This window comes from Mesoplodon bidens (genome assembly GCF_964165515.1).
Source record: "Mesoplodon bidens genome assembly, chromosome: 14".
Classification (NCBI taxonomy): Eukaryota; Metazoa; Chordata; class Mammalia; order Artiodactyla; family Ziphiidae; genus Mesoplodon; species Mesoplodon bidens.
Window position 1 is genome coordinate 57771533 of NC_138170.1, and position 26088 is coordinate 57797620.

The 26088-nt window shown below is 34.5% G+C and overlaps 1 protein-coding gene across 2 annotated transcripts in view; it reads left to right on the top strand.

Annotated features, from left to right (window-relative positions):
- The window catches only part of MAP4K3 (mitogen-activated protein kinase kinase kinase kinase 3), a 202088-nt gene that overhangs the window by 146839 nt on the left and 29161 nt on the right, over positions 1–26088 (top strand). Inside the window, exons 13-21 of one of the 2 annotated variants that reach the window (XM_081253508.1) lie at positions 65–143; positions 4489–4547; positions 5814–5876; positions 14021–14079; positions 19752–19790; positions 20034–20087; positions 23091–23133; positions 24338–24497; positions 25364–25476. In XM_081253508.1, coding sequence (XP_081109634.1) covers positions 65–143; positions 4489–4547; positions 5814–5876; positions 14021–14079; positions 19752–19790; positions 20034–20087; positions 23091–23133; positions 24338–24497; positions 25364–25476 — 669 coding nt within the window. The remainder of the gene's footprint in view (positions 1–64; positions 144–4488; positions 4548–5813; positions 5877–14020; positions 14080–19751; positions 19791–20033; positions 20088–23090; positions 23134–24337; positions 24498–25363; positions 25477–26088) is intronic. The other variant, XM_081253509.1, reaches the window with a different exon arrangement.

Below are 26088 nucleotides of genomic sequence, written 5' to 3' on the forward strand. Positions count from 1 at the left end.
CTTTCATATTTGTGTAATTCTGTGGACCACACTGTGGCTTGTCATTGATTTTGTTCTTTCCTAGCCTCTTGTTGCTGTCCCACATAGAATTCACTCAACAAGTAGAAATGTGAGAGAAGAAAAAACACGCTCGGAGATAAACTGTAAGTGTATCCTGTACACAGTTTATAATTTAACAATAAAAAATAAGATTTCAAGTTTTAATTTAGTTGCCATTATTTTTGCTTCATTTTCTTCCAAGTAGTTTTTCTTATTAGATGCTTTGAAAGGTAGAGTTTAATTAGGGCAGTAAGAATTTCATTTTCCTTACTCCTGAGGACTTTCTGGTGGTGTCTGGGGGCGTATATTTATGTTGTTTGGGAAGAGGAATAAAATTCCTAGAATAGGCAGGATAGAAGTAATCAAGGCAGTGCTCCCTAAACTTCCATGTGGATAGAACTTGCCTAGAGAGCTTGCTAAAATGCGGTTTCTGATTCAGTAGATCTGGGGTGAGACCTGAGGTTCTTTACTTCTAACAAGCTCCCAGGTTAGATAGAAGCTGATGGTCCAGGAGAGCCAGGAGAGGGAGAGGTCTGCACATGTAAAAGCTAAGTAAGGTAAGTAGGGACAGGCACTATCACCATTTAATAGAAAACAAAAAAGAAATGCAGAGATGAATAGATCTGCCTGTGGGATGGAGTTGTACCACCTGGTTAACAGCAAGCCCTAGATCTCTCGGCTTCCAGCCCAGCAATCTTTCGCAGACACGGCTCCACTTCAGAAACCACGTCAGCACGCCTGTGTGGCTTTCACACTGCAAGTCCTTTGTGAACCTTCCTTTGGAATTTTGGCTGGACCGTACACTGTGTGTTAAGTTCTTGGCAGAGTTTGGTGCTGGTGCTACCTGGAAATGCTCTTAAAAGAAGGAAATTCTTGAAAGAAAGCACCATCTACTTTACAAAAAGCCCGTGACTGGGATTTGTACTTTGCCTACAGTTAGTTGTGTGACCACATAAACTTAACCTTTGTAGCTCCCTCTAAAGCCATGTGATTTAAATTTGCTAATTTTTCCCCAAAAGTATTTTTCTGAAAATGGCAACCTTAGCATGTGAGCATTTCCCATTATTTTTTAATGTACAAAAAGTAATTACAGTACATCTTTGTCATTTCTTTATTAATACAAAAGGTGATTAGAGCTGCCTTTGCAGTTAGAAAACCTTATGTGTTCAGTACTACTGAAAATCTAAAGTACTTTCTATCTTGTTATCCAATTCTGTTTTTAAATTGTATTGTCAGGCCGTCTACTGCAAAGTACAGTTTCCTCTTAGCCATTCTTTACTAGTTGATATCAGTGATTCTCAGCTCCTAACTGCATATGTGTGTACATGCTATTTGAAACTATAGATGGCTTTACCCTAGTTTTTCTGAGACTCTGATATGCCCTCCTTTTGATGGACATCTTCCCTTCTCCTGTGTTTGCCAGTAAGAAAGGTGTCGTATCCCTCTAGTATGTTGAGGTAGCAACAGGATTAAAACCACCACTTCTTATAATTTGTGGGTTTGATGTTTGAGGCTTTAAAATCTTATGCAGTGTTGTAGTATCTGCTTTCTTAGGATGTTTTATGATTTTATGTGAGATGTGATATATAGAATAATCAGTCATGCTACTGACGATAAAGGCAGGCTTTAGAGAAAATAATTTATTTTAGTATTTGTATATATTTGTTGCTCTTGATAATGTTTTATGTTTACAATTACATGGTATCTCTCCATGCAACCAAGGTTTTCTCTTTATTAAACTAAATGGTGTTTGGGCAACATATATGTAAAAATTGGCTCACTTGCAGAAAGTTTGTTGCTCTTTCCCTTTTAGGAAGTCCCCTCTGCCTTCAGTTAAATATGATAAGCAAAGACTTGCTTTAAGAAGAAATAATTCTGGGGCTCTTCTTGTCTGCCATAGTAGGATCAGTTTTGACCCCTAATGGCTAGTGATGGGTCGGCAAGTGATCATGTCAGAGCTATTTCAAAGATGCTAAGAAGGAGTTTTCATCTGGATAGTAAAATATAAATTTATGATGTGTTGCTTGACATACGTTCAAGGAGATGGTAGCAGAAACAGAGATCAAGACCAGTAGACAATTACAGATAAGTAGGAATTTTCGACATTATTAAGAACATCATAAATAGCACTGTAGCCTGAGATGATTGCCCAGCAATTATTTGAACAGTAGTTGGAATGTCCTGTGGCAGAAACTTATCATAACTTTAGGGAATTTGGAGAGAACAGAAGAGTGATACCAGTGTAGGCATGAAGAATGAATCTCCGTAGGGACTTCGCTGTACGGGCTCCTGTCTCTGGAAAAGTGTTCCCACAGAGTACAGGGGTATTGAATACCTGCTACAGTTGGGGTTCTGTCCTTGCTATGAAAGTTAGTCTAGGGACTTCCCTGGTGGCGCAGTGGTTAAGAATCCACCTGCCGATGCAGGGGACAGGGGTTCAAGCCCTGGTCCGGGAAGATCCCACATGCCACAGAGCAACTAAACCCATGTGCCACAACTACTGAGCCTGTGCTCTAGAGCCCGCGAGCCACAACTACTGAAGCCCACAAGCCTAGAGCCCATGCTCCACAACAAGAGAAGCCGCCACAATGAGAAGCCCACGCACCGCAGTGAAGAGTAGCCCCTGCTCGCCGCAACTAGAGAAAGCCCACGTGCAGCAATGAAGACTCAACACAGCCAAAAAATAATAATAATAATAATAAAAATGAAAATCTAAGACAGCATCCCTGCACCCCTGTACTTAGTGATTATGCAGTCTGGTGGAAACAGGCATGTTCACATGTGATGATAACACAAGGCAGATAATGCATGAAACTGTCCTCATGTAATTTTATTACAGATTTAATTTTGCCATTTGATGACAAGTTTAGGTGAGAGTTGTTCAGTAGGGCCTCTGTCAACGTGATATATGTATATATATGTGTGTGTGCTTGTGTGTGTGTGTATATATATATAAAATACGCTTTAATACCTTACTAAAATCTATTTTGTAATCTTTGATATGTGATCATATGTGAACAGGTATGAGGAACCCATTATTGAACAGCCTACTTATCTCTAAAGGCCAGAATTTGATATCTAGTGCATAACAGCTATAAAGCATGTACATACTTCCTCACCCACAACTGGGGATCTTGTAGGGCTGCGTTTCTCAACCTTTTTTACTTGTGCCTCCTATTGCTAAATATTCAAATCTCATGGTCTCCTTTATTTGACATTAACGTTCACAGTAAACCATACATACTAAGCTAAAATCAAAACAGTTATAAAATCATTGTACTTTTAAATCTCACTCACTTCCCTGCCTTGATTGAGAATTGCTGTTTTGGCTGAGCTCTTACTAGTTAAGCAGTGATATTATTTGTGACTGTCTGTTTTTCTTCTTTTTAATGCTTTATATTTGTGCCTCTGCTTTTATCTCAGTGGTCTTGAATGCTGTACGCAGGTTATAAAAGCAGATAATGACAATGATAATGAGATACAGAAATTAAAGGTAAAGGTGGTGAAACATTCATTAAATTAGAATAGCAGGGGGAAAGTTGAATGTAGTACAGTCATATTTATGTTGGCTCTAGTATTTAGTTTATACTTTAGCTGCAGAAGTGTAGTTAGTTATTGTTGTATAACAAATTACCCCAAAATTTAGCAGCTTAAAACAATAAACCTTTATTATCTCACACATATTCTAAGGGTCAGGAGTCCAGGACAGCCTAGCTTGGGTGGTTCTGCCTCAGGGTCTGTCATGACAATCAGGGTGTCAGCTGGGGCTGCAGTCTGCCGAGAGTCTGCCGAGGGCTTAACTGAGGTGGAGGATTTGCTTCCAAGGTTACTCACGGAGCTGTTAGCCCAAGGCTTCAGTTCCTGGCAGTGTAGCCTCTCCTTAGGGCTGCTCACAGCGTGACTTCCTCCAGAGCAAGTGATCCAGTAGAGAGAGCCCAAGACAGAAGCCTTATCTCTGACGTTATACACCATCATTCTGCCGGTTTCGTCTGGTCACATAGACCACCCCAGGGAAGTGGGAAGGAAGTACACAAGTTTATGAACAGAAGGCAGGACTCATTAGAGACCATCTTGCAGGCTGGCTTCCAGAAATAACTCTGCCTGAATTGCTGTCTGTATACCGATGTACTGAGTTAAGATTGTCTCTATTTTATGCTGGGTCACAATGAAGTAGCACCTTACATCCTGACTGTAACGTACACATAATTTTGTTAATCATCTTTTTTTTTAACTACAGAAAAGGCCTAGGATTATTAGAGTAAGCTTTAACAGCTTAGACTTTCTTGGGTTTTTTCCAGCTAGCAGATTCTTTATTTAAATCTTTGGATTGTGATCAGTCTATGGTAGATGGTAAAATTAAATAGGTTTTGCTATGGGAGTAACTTTTTAAATTATTATATCATTAAAAATATGGAAACAGATGAAGGCTTTACTTTTTTTCTCTTTTAGTTGGCCAAGTAAAGTTTGATCCACCCTTAAGGAAGGAGACAGAGCCACATCATGAACTTGTAAGTAGTGTAGTCTTGGAATCTTAACACTGAAAGTAAATGTTTTCATTAGTCTTTGTGATATGTTGGTACTGACTACAAAAGCTAGTTATTAATATTTTCAAAGCATTTGGGGAAATAAAAAGGTAACATTCTAAAATTTGGAATAAATAAATCTGTGTTGCTGAAATTGAATATTTTCAAAATTATTTTAGGAGAAACTTACTAGTTTTACCATTCGCTGATTAAATGTTCTTAATGCTAGCCCTTTTTTTTTGCTTTGCAGTTTTTGAGGGGCTTTTTACGTATATATTTATTAGGATAAATGCCACAATTTTAAACTACAGTGTTGGGCCAGTAATAGCATATCTTCTCATTAAATTTGTGGGCAGTTTTTTAAGAGTGCAAACCACCTTTTCTAAATATCAGGACAGAATCCAATCTCTTTGGAGCAACTGAGACTCAGGAGAGACTAGGTGTACAGAGCAGATTAAATTTATCGTTTATTTAAAGATTGCTAAAACATTCTTTTCATGATTCTCTTTTGTTAATTTTTTATAGACTCCTTTCCAGATATATGATAAAATATTAGGTGCAGTCTCAGAAGCAAAATGCTGTACAAACATTTGAGATGTTAATATTCTATGGAAGAATAAAAAATGAGACTTAAAAAATGAACAGAATTAATCCTAATGAAATTACTTAACCAAAGCTCCAGATTATATGTTTCATTTTTTTCCCTTTTCTGCTTAATAATGAGAAGAAAGTAACTGTTAATGAGTGCTCAGGATTGAAGTGGGAACTTTCTTCTTAAACTTAATGCTTATTTTAACCCACTTGACTAAAGGCATACAAAGGGAGTCTTTAGCCTTTTAACTTAAGGAGTTACTCTAATTCAGTATACCAGCATGGAGGAAAGGAATGCTAAAGAAAAATTCTTAAAATGATCATGTTATAATACATAAGCCTGACCTTTATGTAGAAGATGGAGAAGGTTTAGAAGAAAACATAATCATGATGTTTATAAATGCCGATTGTTATTTTCTGCTTCTCTTTTTAACTTACCATTGCATGTATTTAAATTCTGTACTAATTTAGTAACTGTATTATAGAGCAAAGTTGTTGCACTGTTGCTTTTTTAGAAGCTCCTTAATCTGATTTGACTTTGCATTTACCTTAATAAAGTTATGTTAGCAGGACTTACTTCACTTGTGAGTTTCCCGTTGTGAATTTGTGGCTTTTAGTCTAAGTGTAAATAACTTGGGTTTCTTGGTCTCTGCTAAACAGCCCGACAGTGATGATTTTTTGGACAGTTCAGAAGAAATATACTACACTGCAAGATCTAATCTGGTATTTCTCATCTTCTGATTTTCTTTTGTCAGCGTTGTTTTAGTCTTAATTGCTTTCAGGGTTTTCTAATCAAACATTTGGTCCAGTTTTAATGAACCAGTTTAAGCATTGTTTTATAAGTTCCTGCCAGTTAGCAACCTACCATATATAAAGGATGATAGCAATTTTTTCTACAGGTTAAATAAACATGTTTACTCGAATATATTATAACGTTACAACAAAAAGTTTTTTCTTTTTTATAAGAACACTTTGTTTTCTCACTCAGATATGGATTTTTTTCTTTAGAAATTACATTTCCCTATAAAAATGCCCCGTTTGAATAATGTGACTTGTTTTAGTGAACTAGAAACCATCCATATATATACATATCCATATATTACAAAAATAAAATATATATAATTTTAAAAAATAATTTACCCCTGATTAGCAGTGAAATCAGTCTCAGATGAAATTTAACTTTGTAGCATTATGAAGTATCCAGTTTTCTCAGGCCAAAATTTGGGTTATAAAAACTCCCTGAAGTTATAAATATTAAGGCTATCTTACCATTAGGTAAGAAAAGATGGGCAATTAACCCTAGTAAATATTAAATAGTACTTTTAATAGTTGCTATTAAATAGTTTTTTCTAGTTCTGTAGCTGGCCAGGGCCCCAAGTTGCCTCCATATTTACCCCTAGATTCCACTTTTCTACTTTTTCAATCGAATTTTCCTTCTCTTTCCTTCCTTTCTGCCTTAATAACATACCTCTTTCAATTCTGGTTAGTTGAAATGATTCTTTATATAAATTCCTATATCTATGCCCAGTAACATTTGTAGAACATAAAAGAGATTTTAGACATAATTTCTCTTTTAGGAAAGTTGCAGTCTTGGATCAGTGGAAAATACTTGTATATATAAACTCTTAGCCATGCAACAAAATGTACAGTGCACCGCCAAAATTTTTTCTGGTGGTGACTATTGATGAGGAAAGGCTAACATATAATAGGTACGGAAGTCAAAGAAGGAGGAAGGCTTTTGGGTTAATATGGTTCATCTGCCTTCTGGGAGGGACTAAAAGACTGATTCCAGTGTTGTATAGGAACCATTATATATTTTCCAGGAAAATAATGGACAGTTGACTACTAAGTGTCATGGGAATTAACATGGGAACAGTCATTGGCACAGTTCTGAGAGACGGCAGATAAAGAGCTGAAATTATGGAATGGTCACACTACTACTAGAATTATGGGATTAGCTCAGAAAAGGAAGATTGAAGTCATCAAAGAGGAAATGATAGATGAAACCATGAGATTGCATGTGTTCCCCAGTTAGGTCTGAAGAAAGAAAGTACAGAAAATTAGTCACCACAGGGGTGATGCCTGTTTTGCAGTCAAAGGTAGAACCAACGCTGGAGGTGGGAAGAAGCAGTTGGAACACTAGAAGAGTCAATAAATGGCCCACAGAGGCCAGAAAGCATGAGGCCAGAATTAACCATGTGAGGGGACAAGTGAGGTGCAGTGCCAGAAGACAGCACTGCCAGTGATTTCTGGACTGAAAATTTCTTCAGGATCAGGCATATGTAGGCTAGAATGACAATAGTGACATTTGTTGTGGAAATAAAAGACCACAGAATCAAAAGTTTATATTGACTGTTTTAGGTATTAATATTCTCCAGGAAAACACAACACCAAAACCAGAAATATACTACTTTTAGAGTTACAAATATTCTTTCCTCTACCCTGTGTGTAACTAGCCTAGTAACTTGAGTGAGTTATCATGGGTCTGTTCCCTAGAACTACCTCCCACACCCCTTACATAATCAGTAGTTTCTTATGATAGAGGGAGCAGCTGACAAGGGAGTCTTGTGACAGAGAAGGGCTTTAGGGACAATTAACTTGTGGATAGTTCTGGCAGAAGAGGGATGAATGAAATATTTGTCAGATCCTACTATTTATAAAATCAACCTTAAAAAGCCCACTTTTAATGATAAAAGCTAACACTTACCTAGAAGTTTTTTTTAAACCAGGCTTTATATTCTAAACACTTTAAATATGTTAAATTATAATCCTTGTTTTACAAATAAGGGGTTTAAAGTGCATAGAAGCTGAAATCGACTTTAATCACCCAACTAAATAATAGTGGAGCTGGGATTTGACCTAAGCACCCTGGCTCAACAATTCCAACCTAAACCACTATTGCCTCTATCCAACAATGTCAATATTTTTTTCCCACTCATACTGGTCTTGTGCTCATGCTCTCTCTCTTTTTAATCAACATATATGTTCCATAGTTATTTTTTTATTGTAGTAAAGTATGCATAACATAAAATTTACCATTGTAACCATTTTTCAGTGTACAGTCCAGTGACATTAAGTACATTCATATCGTTGTACAACCATCACCACTGTTGATCTCCAGAATGTTTTCATCTTCTCATGCTGCAACTCATTACCCATTATACAATAACTCCCATTCTGCCATTCTATTTTCTGTCTCTGAATTTTTCTATGCTCTAGGTACCTCATGTAAGTGGAATCATACATTATTTGTCGTTTTGTGACAAATAATGTAAGTGACTGGCTCACTTCTCTTGGCATAATGTCATAACATCTTCAAGATTTATCCATGTTGTAGCATGTGTCAAAATTTCTTAAGCCTGAATAATATTTCATTATATGTATAACCACATGTTGTTTATCCATTCATCCATCAACGGACACTATTGTGAATAATGCATCTGTGAACCTAGATATACAAGTATCTGTCAAGTTTCTGCTTTTAGTTCTTTTGGGTATATAACTAGAAGGGGAATTGCTGGATCATATGATAATTCTATGCTTGATTTTGGGGGGAGTTGCCATACTGTTTTCCATAGCTGCTGCATCATTTTACAGTTCCTACCAGCAATGCACAAGGGTTCCAATTTCTCCACATCCTCTTTGACGCTTGTTATTTTCTGGTGTGTGCGTATGTGTATATTATTGAAGTATAGTTGATTTACAGTATTCCATTAGTTTCAAATGTATAGCATAGTGATTCAGGTTTTTTTTTAAGATTATGTTCCATTATAGGTTATTATCAGATATTGGGTATAATTCCCTGTGCTATATAGCAAATCCTTTTTGCTTATCTATTTTATGTGCAGTAGTTTGTATCTGTTAATCCCATACTCCTAACTTTTCTCCCCCCCTTCCCTCTCCCTTTTGGTAAGCATAAGTTTATTTTCTGTGTTTGTGAGTCTGTTTCTGTTTTATAAATATATTCATTTGTATTATTTTTTAGATTCTACATATAAGTGATGTCATATGATATTTGTCTTTGTCTGATTTATTTCACTAAGCATAATATTCTCTAGGCCCATCCACATTGCCGGAAATGGCAATGTTACATTCTTTTTATGGTTGAGTAATATTCCACTGTATGTATATACCACATCTTCTGTTGATGGGCACCTGAGTTGCTTCCATGTCTTGGCTATTGTAAATAGTGCTTCTATGAACATTGAAGTGCATATGTCTTTTCAAATTAGTGTTTCTGTTTTTTGATGTGAAGTGTCCATAATTATTTCAGTCTCCTACTTTCATAGTTCTAAAACCTTAGCACTGTGAACAGGATTTCAACTCTTAAATACTTACTGCTGGCCACTAGAAACCTGATGAACCCAAAATGTCTGGCTGTCATCTTAGTAGACAATTGGCACCAAGATGACAGCCCTAAATCTTTTGGGACCAAAAAGAAACATTTACCCCTTAAAGACCTTGCTGCCTAAAACTTCCATGTCATCAATGCTTTCTGATTGTTTTAAGTGCCAAGGGTATTCATCTTATGATTTTTGTAAATGAATTTAGAATCATTACTATAGTAAATGTTTTTTTTTAAATCAGGCAATCATAATATATGAAACCAGAGTAACAGAGCTTGAATTTTAACATTGTTAGTGAGTAGAAAGGTCTTTAAATTTTGAAAGATGCCTGAGTTAAAAAAGCAAAGAAAAAACTCAGCAAAATTCCATAATAATAAGAGTTTTGCCCATAACCATAAGAATGGATATAGCCAATCTAGAAGATGCTGTCTTTACATTAAAAGGTATTACACATCTGTTCAGCTGCTGCTAATTTTTTCTAATTTTCCTAGTTCTACTAGGCATTTTGGCCCATATACCAGTGAAGAATATATTGAAAGGTAAGAACAGTTGACCCTTAAACAACAAGGGGATTAGGGACACCAGCAGTTGAAAATCCGAGTATAACTTTATAGTTGGCCTTCCTGTGACTGCATCTTTGGATTCAACCAACAGCAGATCACGTAATATTGTAGTATGTATTTATTGAAAAAAATCAGCATATAAGTGGATTCATACAGTTTAAACCCATGTTGTTCCAGGGTCAACTGTATATGTAAAACACTATGTTAATTGCTGTGGAGAAACATAAGTAGTAACATAATCATTGCTCTGAAGAAACTTATAGTATACCTGAAAAAGTAAGAATAAAATATTTAGGTTATAATTAAAAACATGTCCAAAAGATATACCCAATTTATCATTATCAGTACCCATAACAGAAGTACTACAAGATTACCCCTGAATTAGGTCAGAATTGAATAAAGTCTATAAATAAAGTTAAATTTATTCTGGAAAAGAAACATCAACTTTGTTAATTTTAAATCTGTTACACTATTACTTACTATAACATTTATGTTGTATGGTCACTTTTCTTACCTATTACATATGAAGCAATTTCTAGGGAAAACTCACTTCATAATTGCACAACTGCAGGACATTTTCTAGAGTATCAAAACTAACATGCTTCAACTGTACTTCAGTAAAATTAAAAAAGAAAAAAAAAACTAACCTGCTGATACTCATTTCCAACCTTGCTATACAAAAGTCATGTTTATCCACTTTGAGTCCCCTTAAGTCTTCTGCTTTTATTAGTCAGAACACTGCTTGTTCAGTTAGTGTTCTGACCCTACTTGCTTTTCTTTTTAAGAAATAAGAATTATCGAGGGTTTAGTTCCTTTTTACTTCTGTAAATTATCTACCACATTAAAAGGTGTCTCCTAACACCTTACTCATGTGCCATATTTTCTCATTTTTTTGATGAGAAAAAAAAATTCTGCTATTCTCTTTTTTCTTGGTTAAAACATATTGTTAAAGTATTTTTTCTTTTGTGTTTTTGTAGCCAACTGTAACAATTCTTTTGACTTCCTGCTGTTTTCTCATCAGGTATAGATAGACTTTGTAATCTCCAGATGGGTTTTAAAAAAAAACAATAATAAGATTTTCTTGGTCATGTATTTTCCTTTTCCAGTGTTCCATGCCACATCCTCTGTTCTTTTTCAGCTCTTGCTGGGACCATGTCTTCTTAGAGGCTCTATCCGAGTTCAGAAGTACTCCTCTATTCATTAAAACACTGAAGTTAGGACTTTCTGACCCCAAAAGATATTTTAATTGGGCTTAGGTTGACCATCTTAAATTTTTTGCTGAGTGTTCAGTTTGAATCTATACTGGGCTATTGCATGTTTTCATCCATGTTGTTACTGCTTTGACTTTGTGTAGTTAAACACTGTCATTCATTAATAAGTTGATGCCTGATTTATGCTACTAAATTTTTTATGTTCAAATGTATTCTTATTTAGCTTATAAAGAATGGCCATGTTTTACCATCATTTTATAGGGTTATTTTGAGTGCTTTTCCAAGCATAACTTTGGTAGCATTTTTCTGTTACAAAATAGCTTCCAAGTCCCTTTGGAAAGCATTTTAGATCAGTCTTTCTTAGACTACCCTAAAGATACGTAAATGACTACTAACTTTGCTCAAGTTTCCCTTTTCTTCCTTTGCTTTTTATTTATTCTCATTTTTCTTGTCTGATTTGCTGTCTGAATTCCTGCCATATAATAAGTGCTTAGTAAATAATAGTTGAATTAAATGAGATTAACTACTTATTAGAAGGACTTAGTACAATCCTTTTCCTTGATGACATGCCTAGCACATGGGTTTTCTGTTGTTTTTTTTCCCAGTGGATGCTGAAACATAACTTGATTTACGGAGAAGGAATTAATAAAGAATGAAACCCTTTCAATTTTAGCTTTCCTGATAGGGCTTAACACATGCCACATTTAATCATCAGACCTGGATCTGTCAGCAACTTCTCCCCATCCTGAATGTTATTCTGTATGTGAACTTACAGTCCATTTTCTATTAAAATATTTCATTAGTTATTTCAGATTCTTCTCTTACCTTCCTAAATGTATCAGTTGATTTTTTTTAAATTATTATCATCAACCTGGTAATTGTCATGTAGCAGATGAGCTCGCTATTCTTAGGACATATCTATGTTTATATAACACAAGCCATGGCCACTCTGCACAAATTACACTTTTGAAAGCTGTCATTTGATTAAAGGCTTAAGAGATTATATTGGCTAAAGAGGTTGCTGGTCCGGTAGAAGGGCCCAGTTATGCGTAGCTGAAGAAAATGAAGTTGAGTTCAGAAAGGTATTCATTGAGATTAGTACTTTTCTTTACTAAATACCAAAGCTTAAAGTCTCCTATATAAAGTCATGACCACTTAAATAGTGCAGCATAATAATTGTGTGGCAGTCTTATGATAATAGCAATTTCATCCTATTAAGATATATCATTACAAATTAAAGAGGACAGGTGTCCTTTTTCATTACAATATTATGTGATACCAGTGTGACAGTTCACTAATCTTTTTTGTTTATGATGTGTTATCTCTTCTGTCACTGGTAAGAACATATATTATTATGCATGGAAGAACACAATTATTGAAGAAGACAAATTTGAGCCTTGTCTAAACCAGGCTTTTGGCTTTTAACTTTTCACTTAAATGTGATGTATTGCTTAGAAGTCTCATATTTCTAGGCTTGGTATTTGTGTGATCTATAATTATCTATGAGTATCTTAATGAGGCTGAAGTGTTAGTTATCTGTTTACAGTAAAATAAACAAATGGCATTTGAACACGCATTTTTTTAGGGCCTAATTAGTGTGTGCCAGGAATGATGCTAGACCCTAGGCTGTAGGGAAAAAAGATGGATTTAACAATTTTCCTTTGTTTGAGGAGCTTATAGCCTGGTTACTATTTTTATAAACTTGTAAATAAGTTAATTAAAAGTCAGTGTAAATGCTAGAGGAGAACTATGTGTTAAATGCCATGGAGTCGCGAAGGTTACACCTATCTTCCTGGACAGTCTTGGAAGGCTGCTCCAAGAAGGTAACTTTTGCATTAAGTCCTCATTGTGCATCTGGCAGTATCTTGTAAAACTAGATAGCGCTTTAAGTACACTATATTCTAATGAAAGTAAAATTCATTTAAAATGTTAAATATTCCCCCTTAATCATTAAAACAGTGCTTGAAACACAGTGGGAGAAAAGGAAACTGTACTTTCCGTGGTTGTTGGAAATCATTTTTTTTCCTCAAGGCATTTGAGTCGAGCACATAGATTGTTAGTTCCTTTAAATTTCAGTTCTTAACTCTACAACCTGCAGCGTTCAGTGGAAATGTTTAAATAGTTGAAGAACTGCCTTAATAATATTCATTTGAAGTTTTGCTACTTTACTCTTTAAAAAAATATTAAAAGTCCTTAAATTTAGTTTCTAATCTTGTGCAATTTCACATATATAATTTACTTTAAAAGACCACCTTCTTTTTAACCTTTAAAAAATTATTACCTGCATGCAGTAGTAGAAATATGTGAATGTGTATATATACATAATTATTGCAGATTTTATATACAAAGTCAAACCAAGAATTTTTGTTGCTTGTTCCCTTCTGTAATCATTTTTGCTTCATTATAGCTTGAGCATAAATACCTTATTTCAGCTTTTTTCATTCCAAAAACTGATTTTTACAAATGTTAATTACAGTAGCAATAACCATAAATGAAACTTGCATATAGTGTTCAAACAAGTTCCCAGGAAAATTTTGGTACCTTAAATAATAAAATATATAAATTAGGACTACAAACTTCTGAAATCTTTTATTGTTGGAAGTCCTACCTTGCTTTCTTTTTAAGAACATATAGCAATACAGATTTATTTGAAGTCTGGGGTTTCTCTTTTAAAAACAATATGCGTTAGTGTATAATGATTTGTGATACACTACTATTTTGCTGAATATTTTATTCTGTACTATTAGGATCTACAACTAGAATATGGACAAGGACACCAAAGTAGTTACTTTTTAGGTGCAAACAAGTAAGTAAAATTCTTTTAAAATTAAATTTAAATCTAAGAATTCTTAAATTGCCTTAAAATATGTTATATATTAATTGTATTTTAAATATGTACAGTAGTAAATTGTACTAGTCTGGTAAATATATTTTATAATATGCTTTTAACTTTTCTTTATTACTACCTTGCTAATCATCTACTCAATAATTGTCATAATGGGGAGAGTCACCTTAAATTTTTTGTATCAAGCTACTTTGTAGACCTTACCTGTTAGAGAAAGTAAGTACATTCCAACTAAAGATGAATATATGTTTCAGCAATTTATTTCTTTTATTTGCAAAGTTGACCTGTTTATTACTTACAAAACTTGCTTTGGTACATCTCTCAGATGTGTTGGCCTATGAAAACAGATGGAAATATTCACACTCTTTAAAAATCTTTGTCTTAACTTTTTAGCTGTTAAGAGTCTTTTAAAAAGCAGATAGCCGTTAGCTGTTAAAATACGTCTAAAGTTTTAAAAATTATTTATTTTATGCAAGAAATAAATCCAACGGTTGTTTAAGGTCTGCAGTATACCAGGCACTGTCTAGGTGGTGCAGCACGGTGGTGAAAAGGCAGCTTACAGGTGTAACAATTTAAGATGTTTGTAGGCCTGAATTAGCAAGATATGGGGACAGGACTCTGCTCTTCCCCATAGAGTCTCATTTCCTGAGTTCATGGATAAACTATCATTATAAAAGCTAATTTATAGGGAAATATTTAAATTGCCAAAATCTCCCAGCTATGTAGATATTATTTCAATAATCAGAACTACTTAAAATTTCCAAATATAATTTCAGTGACATTAGAGGGTTGAGACATATTATATACCCATATTTTAGTTAAAATATGTTAAGTTAATATGTTAAGCAGGTGACTAAAAGACAAGCAACTCAGATTTAGAAATAACGCAAAATCATGTTTCTTTTTTTATAGACTAAATGTTTAAATACTCTTTTCTTAACCCAGAAACGGCTTTGAATGACAAGCTAGAGAAATGCATTAGTTTTGATTTTGCTGAACTTCAGTTAAATAACATGAAGTTTTTGTTTTTGTTTTAAACCTTATGTTTCCTAAAATGGAAAATAAGTCTAAAATTTCCCTGGTTGAAAAATGAAATTTTATCAAAATAGTAACATTTGCTGTTTATAGTTTGTCTTGATTTGTTGATGGGCAACAAAGGAAAGTTTGTCTCATAATGGGTTAGCAAATAAATTCTGACGTGTTTTTGTGTTATATTGTCTAAGTTTCAGGTCACTAGTTTTAAGGATCTTGTTAGCAAATTTTGATGTATTTTAAGAGATTGTATAATTTCAAAAAATATTTCATTTACTTTGGTTTATTTTAAATATATTTTTGTATTATATACTTGCAAAAATACCCCAAAAATGGCCTATCATTAAATGCTTTTCTAGATTCCTTAGTTCCCATTGTCTGATTTTTTGATTGTTAGACATTTTCATATTATATAGTTACTTTGGCTAGGTAAATGTTAATAATTTCCCCAACCTTCATTTTTTGATTAATTGGATCCCTGCTTAAGGAACTTTATTCTATATAACGAATCACTGGCAAGGTAGGTTGCCCCAAAGTTTGCCCTTTGGCTGTGTTTCATGTACAGGTATATACATACATGTGACATGAGCATGGATGTAGCACTTCTCTTACTGTACTGCTATGTCTGCTTTATTCTTGTGACTAGGCAGTGTTTTAAAACTCACAGGATTTCCTGCTTTCTCCATAGGTGATCAGGCAGACAGATTTCCATTTATGGGTTTCTGCCTATTCCAGACCACGCAGGAACTAAGTTTGTTTGTTTTTTTAACAGAATGCATATGTGTTTTGACTTATTGGGTTGTTTCCTTTTGAATTGTTATCATTGGGGTCAACTTTCCTGACTATTTAAACCAACAAAATACTATTTTTAAAAGAAAACTCTAAATTATTTCTGATTTTGTTTTTAATGTAGAGCAAAAGTTCTAAAAATAAATTCTCTTCTAAAGACTTAAATAATAGTGAAAAGAAATTCCTGGCATAATTAAGTATAGTAGTAGTAAATGCCAGATCCAGAGTCAGAACTGTCTCTTGCTATAAACTGTGTAACTTGGAGAAATTTACCTCAATTTTCTCTAATAAATGGGGATTATAATAGTACCTGCCTCATAGTATGCTAAGGGTGAAATGGAATAATCATTGTAAAGCATTTAGCACATTTAGGGTTTAATACACATTAGTTGCCCTTATTTGTAGTGTTTACTCAGTAAATGTTGATTGTAAGAGCAAGTGAATATGAGAGAATAAAATTGCTTTTTGGTTTTAAAGAAATAGGGAAGTTTTTTGGTTTGTTCTCAAATATAATCAGGGCAGTACTTACGGACTGTCTTGAGTCAGTTAGGCAATTTTGAATGGTTCTAGTAACCAGCAGCTAATTCAAATATGCCAAATACTTTGGTGGTGGTTTTTGACTTCTCTCCCTATCAGTTTCTTCACTTTATCAGTTAAATCTATGATCTATGTTTGCATGTTTTTCCATTTTTAACCTCTTCATCCAAATTTTCTGGTCATTTTCAGTTGACTTAGTAGTTCAATATGAGGGCATCATTTTTGTTTTGTTTTATTCATTACTTTCTCAGAATTCCATAATAGAGGAATCCAAGTAGACCAGTGAATAGTGACATTATTTATTATGTCACATCCAGTATTGGTGATTAAATCCGTATCACATTTTTCTCCAGTGCTCTCAAGATACGGTATAAATGAACCTTTATGCAAATTAGCCATATTTCATTTTCTCTTTTATAAAGGCTGAAAAGCAAATCATATTTTCTACTTTTCATTAAGACTTCATAAATTCTGTAACTTTACTAACAAAATATCTTAACACATAGTAGGAAATTTACAAGTAAATGAATTAAAAAATATACATATGAGTCCCTAGCCTTAAGATATCTGCTTTTTCACGTTCTCTTATTCTTACAGAACCTATACTCCCAGGAAGATAATGTTTTAAAAAGTGGAATGCCATATAAGTCCAATTAAATATGGTAAACTGAAAATAAGCTACATTTAAATTCCCCTCTTAATTATTTTCAAATACTAATATTCTCTACTGGAAAAAGAAATGGCTCAAAAAATATTGTCACATGCTTAAGAAAAAGTTTGTTTTCACATCTTCTAAGATGATATGAAAGCCCACTGTACAGTTCAGAGATACTATGTTTAATTTGGTAAAATAATTTAAAGCAGTGCTTCCGAAATTTTTAGTCTCAGGATCCCTTTACGGTCTTACAAATTATTAAGGATTCCAATGAGCTTTTGTTTATATCACTTATAAATATCAATATTTATAGTACTGGAAATTTAAACTGAAAACTTTTCAAAATATTTATTTACTTCAAATAGTAATATACTCATTCCATGTTATCATAAAAAAAATTTTATGTGTATTAAAAACTTCCTCATCTTTAAGAACCAATTCAGGGACTTCCCTGGTGATCCAGTGGTTAAGACTTCACCTTCCAATGCAGGGGGTGTGGGTTCGATCCCTGGTCAGGAGCTAGGATCTCACATGCCTCGTGGCCAAAAAACCAAAACATGAAACAGAAGCAGTATTGTAACAAATTCAATGAAGACATTAAAAATGGTCCACATCAAAAAAAGTCTTTAAAAAAAAAAGAACCAATTCAAATGCCACCTCTTAATGGTACCCTCTTTGCAACACCACTTTGTTCGTCTCATGAGACTTAGAAGCAGCTTTATGTATGTCAGTATAATACAGCAAACGTTTTGTTGAGGGTCACAAATAACATTTTTTATGAAGAATAGCTGTTTTTTTCCTGAAACAAAATAATATTAGTAAGAAAGGTGGCATTGTTTTATATTCTTTGCAGATCTCCTTAACGTCTGGCTTAATAGAAGACAGCTGGATTCTCATATCTGTTACTAATCTATTATGATATCATACATCTCATAGTCTCCAGAAAACTCCAGAGTTTCATTCTCAACGAAAGAGTAAGAGTGAAAAAAGAAAGAAAAAGAGTGAATAAGAGTAAAAAAAAAAAAGAAAAAGTGCTTTAGATTATGAAAATAGTTTTTTACCTTGCAGACCTCTTACAGGAGCCTAAAGGACCCCCAGGATCCCCAGACTGTGCTTTGAGAATCGCTGGTTTAGAGAAATGTTGCTTAGTTGATAATAATAAAGAAAACACTAATTGAGTACTTACTGTGCTCTGAAATACTATTCAAAGAATTAATTAATTGTATCTGCAGATAAACATTTTGACATAGGTACTATTGTAATTCCCATTTTGCTTAGGAAGATAAGAGTAACTTATCGAAGGCCACATAGCTTACAGTGGCAGAGGCAGGATTCAGATTCAGGCTGTCTTTGCTTCACAACCTGTCATCATTTTGTTATACTGCCTCTAGGTAGAAGTCCTGTCTTCGAGCTAGTCCTTGAAGAGCTTTGTGAATAGGTAATACATTTGACTGAAGTACCTTAATTTTTTTATCTGCAAAATAGGATTTGCAATTAGTTTATGGTTTTCCTATGTCGTTTACAACTCCAGATTTAAAAGTTTGTCACTTTTTAATACTTAAATTGTTATTAAACTATCCTAACTAAAACATTTGATGGCTAAAATCTATTCTATTAATTGTTTATACCAGCTAACCATACCTTTCAGTTTCTCTGGTTTTATGCTTTGATAATTCTGAGGGCAGTTTTTCCACTATATATAGGAAAGGGAAATGATTAGAAGGTACTACCTTACAACTTTTGAGGAGAGTAAATTTTCTGCTGAATCACTTTTACCACAGTAATCTGTCAGTAACCGTATTTCTATCTCGTTAGCTTTAAGAAGGCTATTGAGTTTCTAATGCTTGAAGAGTATAGTATAGGAGGTATGTTGCATGAACTTTCAGTGAAAAGAAGTAAGGGAACTTCAGGAATGCCGTGAGTTCTCTCTTACATTCCTGAATATCATAGTTTTATAAATTGCTCCTAATGATAAAATCCTCGCACCTGGTCTGATACAGGCTTAGTCTCCCAAAAGTGTAAATGTGTTTGCCAGTACACCACTGGAGAACAGATACTTAAGGTAAGTGAGTGTCTTCTGTGAAAGCAAAGTGCTGCTACATTCATGTATTCACATCACATGCATGCATGCTTTTGCAGAGATCCAACACGTTGAGTTTCATTTTGTAGGATTGCCTGAGAGCATGATGTTTTTTTAAACTGTGTCACCTTTCTTACATTAAGAAAAAGAAAATATAATTTCAGGCGTCAGGTAAAATATTCCAGGTAAAATTTAAATCCTGGAAACCCCTGACTGTGACCCTGCAATTATTGTTTTGTCAGTCCCAATTGTGACATTTCATGGTGGGTTGTCCTTTGTCTGAATTGGTATTTTTCAATAAACACTTGGATTTATTTTGTTCATTTAAAATACATGTATAAAGACATTAGCAACAGAAAATAGATACCTCATTAAATATAACCTGATGTTTTATGGTATAGCGATGATCGTTACAGCAAGTTTTTAGTGAATAGTAAAAAAGTGTTTTAAATTTATAGATAAGGTTAAAGTGATGAAAAATTGTACTTAATATTTCTTTGCTTTATTCACATTATTTTTAATTTTTATTTTTCTCCTAAGGAGTCTTCTGAAGTCTGTTGAAGAAGAATTACATCAGCGGTAACTTTAATTTTTAATTAAGCTTAAAATACTTTGTTACAGATGAGTAAAGTCTCTTTGCCCCCTTCTCTATCATGTAGCCTAAGATTGTGTTGTTGTTGTTTTAATATCCTGAATCCTGTAAAGACATAGAAATAAAATTCTGTCCTACAGTAGCCCTTCCTGCATTTTCTAAAATTTCTTCTTAAGCTGTTTTGGTAAAGTCCATTTGGTAACAGTGGAATTATCCTTCTTTATCCTTAGAGGGCATGTGGCACATTTAGAAGATGATGAAGGGGATGATGATGAATCCAAACAGTAAGTTCTGTTTCCATTTTTAGTAAAAGAAAAAGTGTCATTTGACCTGATTTAGTAAATCTGGCAGCTTAATATTGAAGTAATTTTAATATCATTAATAATATAGTATCATGGGTTGTACCACGGTTTCTTTCCTTTTCTCTGTTCTAATTGTATTAGTCAGTTCGGGCATCCTTAACAAAATACCATAGACTGGTATTTCTCATGGCTCTGGAGGCTGGGCTGCTGGATAGTTTAGTTCCTGGTGAGAGCTCTCTTCCAGGCTTGCAGGCAGCTGCCTTCTCAGTATGTCCTCAGATGGACTTTCCTCAATGTATACATGCAGAGAGAGAAATCTCTCTCCCTCTTTTTATAAGGACACCAGTCCTATCTGATTAGGACCTCATTCTTATGAACTCAGTTAACCTTAATTACCTCCCAAAAGCACTGTCTCCAAATACAATCACATTTCACTGTAAGCAGTCAGAAAGAACCAAGCCTCTCCTTCAGCACTTTGCTTAGAAATCTCCTCAGCTAACTATCCGGTTTCATCCCTTGCAGGTTTTCCTTCCACAAAACACTAGAACATGAACACAATTCATCCGAGTTCTCTGCCACTTTATAACAATGATTACCTTTCCTCCAGTTTCCAATAACTCATTCATCATTTCCATCTTGAGACCTCACCAGAATGGCCTTTAATATCCATTAAAGGACATTGTGTTAATGACTATTTGTGTATTCTCTAAGAAGATGGAAGCTTTCTCACCGGCTCTCCTCTTTTCTCATTGACCTCTTGCTCTTAACGTCTATGCTTCTAGCATGTACCCCCAAACTCTTCCAGCCTTTACCTATTACCCAGTTCCATAACTGCTTCCACATTTTTATGTATTTATTACAGTAGCACCCCACTTCTTAGTACCAAAATATGTCTTAGCTCAGGCTGCCATAACAAAATATCATGGACCGAGTGGCTTGAACAACAGAGATTTGTCACAGTTCTGGAGGCTGGGATGTCCAAGATAAGGTGACCGCAGATTTAGTTCCCGGTGAGGGCCCTCATCCTGGCTTGTAGACAACTGCCTTCTTGCTGTGTCTTCACATGGCCTTTTCTCAATCTGTGCACAGAGAGACAGAGAGAGATTGAGATCGAGATCTCTTCCTCTTCTTATAAAGCCACCAATCCTGTTGGATTAGCTCCCCACCCATATGATCTCATTTAACCTCAAAGTTACCTCCTAGAAGCCCTGTGTCCAAATACAAGCACATTGGAGGTTAGGGTTTCAACCTACAAATTTTGAGTGGTCACAATTCAGTCCATAGCACGAGTTGATAAAAAAAGAACTTTGAAAAAAATTTACAAAGACAGTAAACATATCCTGTAGTTTAATGTTATAAATTAGTCAGTAATTGCTGTAATTATTACTACAGCTACAAAGAGTCTTACTCTATGGGGAGGGGGAAGGGTAAGCTGTGACAAAGCAGAGAGGCATGGACATATATACACTACCAAACGTAAGGTAGATAGCTAGTGGGAAGCAGCCGCATAGCACAGGGAGATCAGCTCAGTGCTTTGTGACTGCCTGGAGGGGTGGGATAAGGAGGGTGGGAGGGAGACGCAAGAGGGAGGGGATACGGGAACATATGTATATGTATAACTGATTCATTTTGTTATATAACACACCATTGTTAAGCAATTATACTCCAATAAAGATGTAAAAAAAAAAAAGAGTCTTACTATATGGTTGATTAAATTTCATCTGATATGTTTCAAATAAATAATTTAGATACAAATGTATTTTTTTTTTTTTTTTTTGCGGTATGCGGGCCTCTCACTGTTGTGGCCTCTCCCGTTGCGGAGCACAGGCTCCGGATGCGCAGGCTCCGGATGCGCAGGCTCAGCGGCCATGGCTCACGGGCCCAGCCGCTCCGCGGCATATGGGATCCTCCCGGACCGGGGCACGAACCCGTATCCCCTGCATCGGCAGGCGGACTCTCAACCACTGCGCCACCAGGGAGGCCCACAAATGTATTTTTGAGGGGAGAATATTTTCACTTACGTAATTATTAATATTTAGTCCTTTTAGTTTTGGGGGTTTTGTTGCTTGTTTTTGGTTTGTTTTTAAAGAAAGATGCAGTTTCATGGTAGAGTGACAAAAACACCTGAGAAGCAGCTGGGGCATTGATTTTCCTTTCTACCTCACCACTCTATGACCTTGAATCGGGTCACTTAACCTCTCTGGGCCTCAGTCTCCTCATCTGAGAGTATATGCTCCATAATCTTTTAATTTTTAGTACTTCTAAAACTCCAGTTCTGAGTTGTAATGAATCTTAGCTTCAACCAAATAAATTCTGCCAGTAATTTCATAGAGTATGTATATAGCTTTTGATGAGCTTCATCAGAGATATTCCATATCTAACAGTAGTAAAAATGAAGCTTACATTGTAATATATTTTTATATCATTTTACGATTTTTCCTTAAACCAACTGTTGCTTGTGTTTTTATATTAACTAGCTTTCAATTGATATAAATTGGAATTATGGCTATCTTTTCCAGTTTTAATTACTAAAATAATATTTGAAAACAAGAAAGCATATCTAGGGCTTCCCTGGTGGCGCAATGGTTGAGAGTCTGCCTGCCAATGCAGGGGACATGGGTTCGTGCCCCGGTCCAGGAAGATCCCACATGCCGCGGAGCAGCTGGGCCCATGAGCCACGGCCGCTGAGCCTGCGCGTCCGGAGCCTGTGCTCTGCAACAGGAGAGGCCACAACAGTGAGAGGCCCGCGTACCACAAAAAAAAAAAAAAAAAGAAAGAAAGCATATCTACTCGGTTACTTTTGAATAATACTTCATTTAGCATAACTTGAACATTTCACAAAGTATTTTGAAAAACGCTCATAAGCTTAGAAAAAGAAACTTGTTTATACAAAATTTTCTTCCATATCTTTAAAAAAATAATATTTTAGTAATGATTTGTTTGTAAAATGACGAGTTCTGATTCTAAGCGTTTATGATTTTATAGTTCAACCATGAAAGCAAAAGTTCCACCTCCTTTGCCACCAAAGGTAAGCAAATTTGTTTCTCAGTTTGAATTGTGTATGTGTGTCTGCCACTTTAATACTGTATTAATACTTACTCTGTGGCTTATTTTCACTTTGGATCCACAAAGAAAAGTCATGAAGAAGTTACTAACCATGATATAAGTAGACAATTGTGATTGTTTTTGTCTTTTTTTAATCATCCAACTTGTCATTTGGTGTTTATTCTAAATAATAAGTTCCAGAAATTTGTACATGAAAATGATTAAATTAATGGATTAGTATTTCACTTGGGTTAGAAAACTCATACTTTTAATAAGATTTTTTTCCTCAAAATCTGTAATCTACTAGTAACTGATTAAGTTCATATGCATAGCAAATTCTAATTATAAAATGAACTGTTTATAAAATGAGTTGTAAGGTTTGAAATCAATTACAAATTGATTTATAAATGAGAATTGGAGTCTGACCAGTCTAGATATCCAGTGTATTACTATACTTTGTTTTTATTTTACTTTTAAGAAAATCACGATTCACCCAGGTAAATAGGACTGTTCTTGCTTGTTCAGTTTTACATTAGCAGAAATATAGAGATGTGAGTTTCAAAGAGACAAGTGCTGAGCAGTCTTCCTAATAAGGGACATATTATAAGAATTTATAAATTCTCCAAACCTTCAGCTGACTGGAGGTTTTTCCATTGTCTGCACAGTTTCCCAGCTATCCCATATTTTTGAGTTAGTATTCTCTCATTTGATAAAATTTTAATTGGCATCTTCTTCTGCCCCCAGTCTGAAAGATTAAGCATTAACATAAAAGATAATGAGTCACCTTAAAGAGACAGTTTAGATTGGCCTTGTAAGGAGCTGAACTTTGATTAGCCTGAATGCTTAAAATAAAAGGAGACTCATTTAAATTGGGCATCATAAAGACCAGAATATTTTTATTTGGCAAGTCTAAGTGGGTAGGCTTGTGAGGAATTAATAGAAACAGGTCTTTTTTTTTCCTGAGAAAATATTTTAGGTGTACATTTTTAGGATATATATTAAGATTACCTGAATCGGATAGTTGAATTAACCCAATAAGAGTTGAAACTCAACTAGTAAACACAGTTTGAAAGCCTCTGATATATAATAATATTTACTTCAGGGCAGATATTCAGTATTTTTCATGTTTAATGAAACAAAAATAATTTCATGTTTAATCATTGGTCTCCTTTTCTGTATTATTTCAGCCGAAGTCCATATTCATACCACAGGAAACTCATTCTACTGAGGATGAAAATCAAGGAACAATCAAGAGATGTCCCACGTCAGAGAGCCCAGCAAAGCCCTCCCAAGTTCCACCTAGGCCACCACCTCCCAGGTTACCTCCACAGAAGCCTGTTGCTTTAGGTAATGGGGGAAGGGAAGGTGAAATAAGAATGTTGCCAGGTTTTCATAATGTGTGAAAAAAATGGAGGGACTCCTTTTAAGAGATTATTTGAAATTCCTTTGGGGAAGGGAGAAGGAAGGCAATGGCTCTAGAGATGTTTTCTGCTTTTTGCCTCATAGTTTGAAGTGTTTTTATGACAGGATTACCTATGACCCAGTCTGGGATATTTTGCCTCTTCTTTCTCATTTCATGTCTAGCCTTCCCTCTTTTGGAGAATCGTTTGCACCCAATTTGTTATTTATCTAGAGTGTGGCAACAAAAGAAATTAAACTCTGAACAAACAAGGAAAATGTGTTTGGTCCTAGGCTACTTCTGTTTTAGAAAAAGAAGAGGATACCTTGTCTGACTCCTTTATTTTGTTTCATTTAATCATTTTTAGAAAAATGATTGTCAGTATTTGCTAGGTATTTGCCTCCAAAGTAATACTAGAAGGTACTGTTTTAATACTGTAAAGTGTCTTGTGTGTTATGCAGAAGAAGCAATTAAAAAAAGAGCAACTAATGTTTCTTGGATAACAGACTATAAATTGCCCATTTCCTGAAAGTAGTTATGTATTCAATATTTCTTTTCTTTTTAACACAAATATATGTACTTAGATACAGCCTGAATTTTAATTTGCCTATGTGAAAGAAATAGAGATAAAAGTAGAAGAACATATATATAAAAGACTTCTTACAGTAGTAAATATTTTGATAGGGTAATCCCAAATGAAGGCTGAAATTGTCTCAGAGATAATATTTTTTGTTTCCTACTTGATAATTTTCTGAATGAAAATTTTCATAAAAATTAATCCTTTTCTAATATATTTACATGTATCTTACTGAAGGAAATGGAGTGAGCTCCTTCCAGTTAAATGGTGAACGAGATGGTTCATTATATCAACAACAGAATGACCACAGAGGCACAAACCTTGCGAGGAAAGAAAAGAAAGATGTACCAGTAGGTATTTATATTCATAAGCTCTACTTATATTTGTTTCCTTTTTCACTATTAAATTAGTTTTGCAGTTATACTTGATGGAACTCTAGCAATTATATATTTTAAATTTGTATGTTTATATTTTAGTATATGAATTATAATAATTGTTTAAATCTTGAAAAAATGACTTCGCTGTGGTAAACATGAATGAAAGCTTTCGACTGTTCAAATTATTTAGGCCAATTTGTTATATTGCGTATTATAAAATGTGACCTCTGCATACAGCTAACACTTAGTATTCTTGTGATTGTTGAGAAAATATTATTCTCATTGATTAGAATGATTCTTATACATTGCTTTTACAGTCTAATGAACTTACTGAAGGAAGGACATGGACAGATAAGGAAAGCCATAGCTTCTACCTCAGGACAAATTTCTGTTACATAATTTGTGATATTACTACTCTTACTCAAAGCAAATAGCTAACAAGGAAGAAAAATTAAGATTATTTTCTAGTAGATATAAGATATCACTTTAGGAAAGGTGAAGTTAGTCTTACCAGCTATTCCTGTTACAAATGTTAGATAAAACACTATGACATAACTACTAAAACATAAATAGAATTTATCAGGG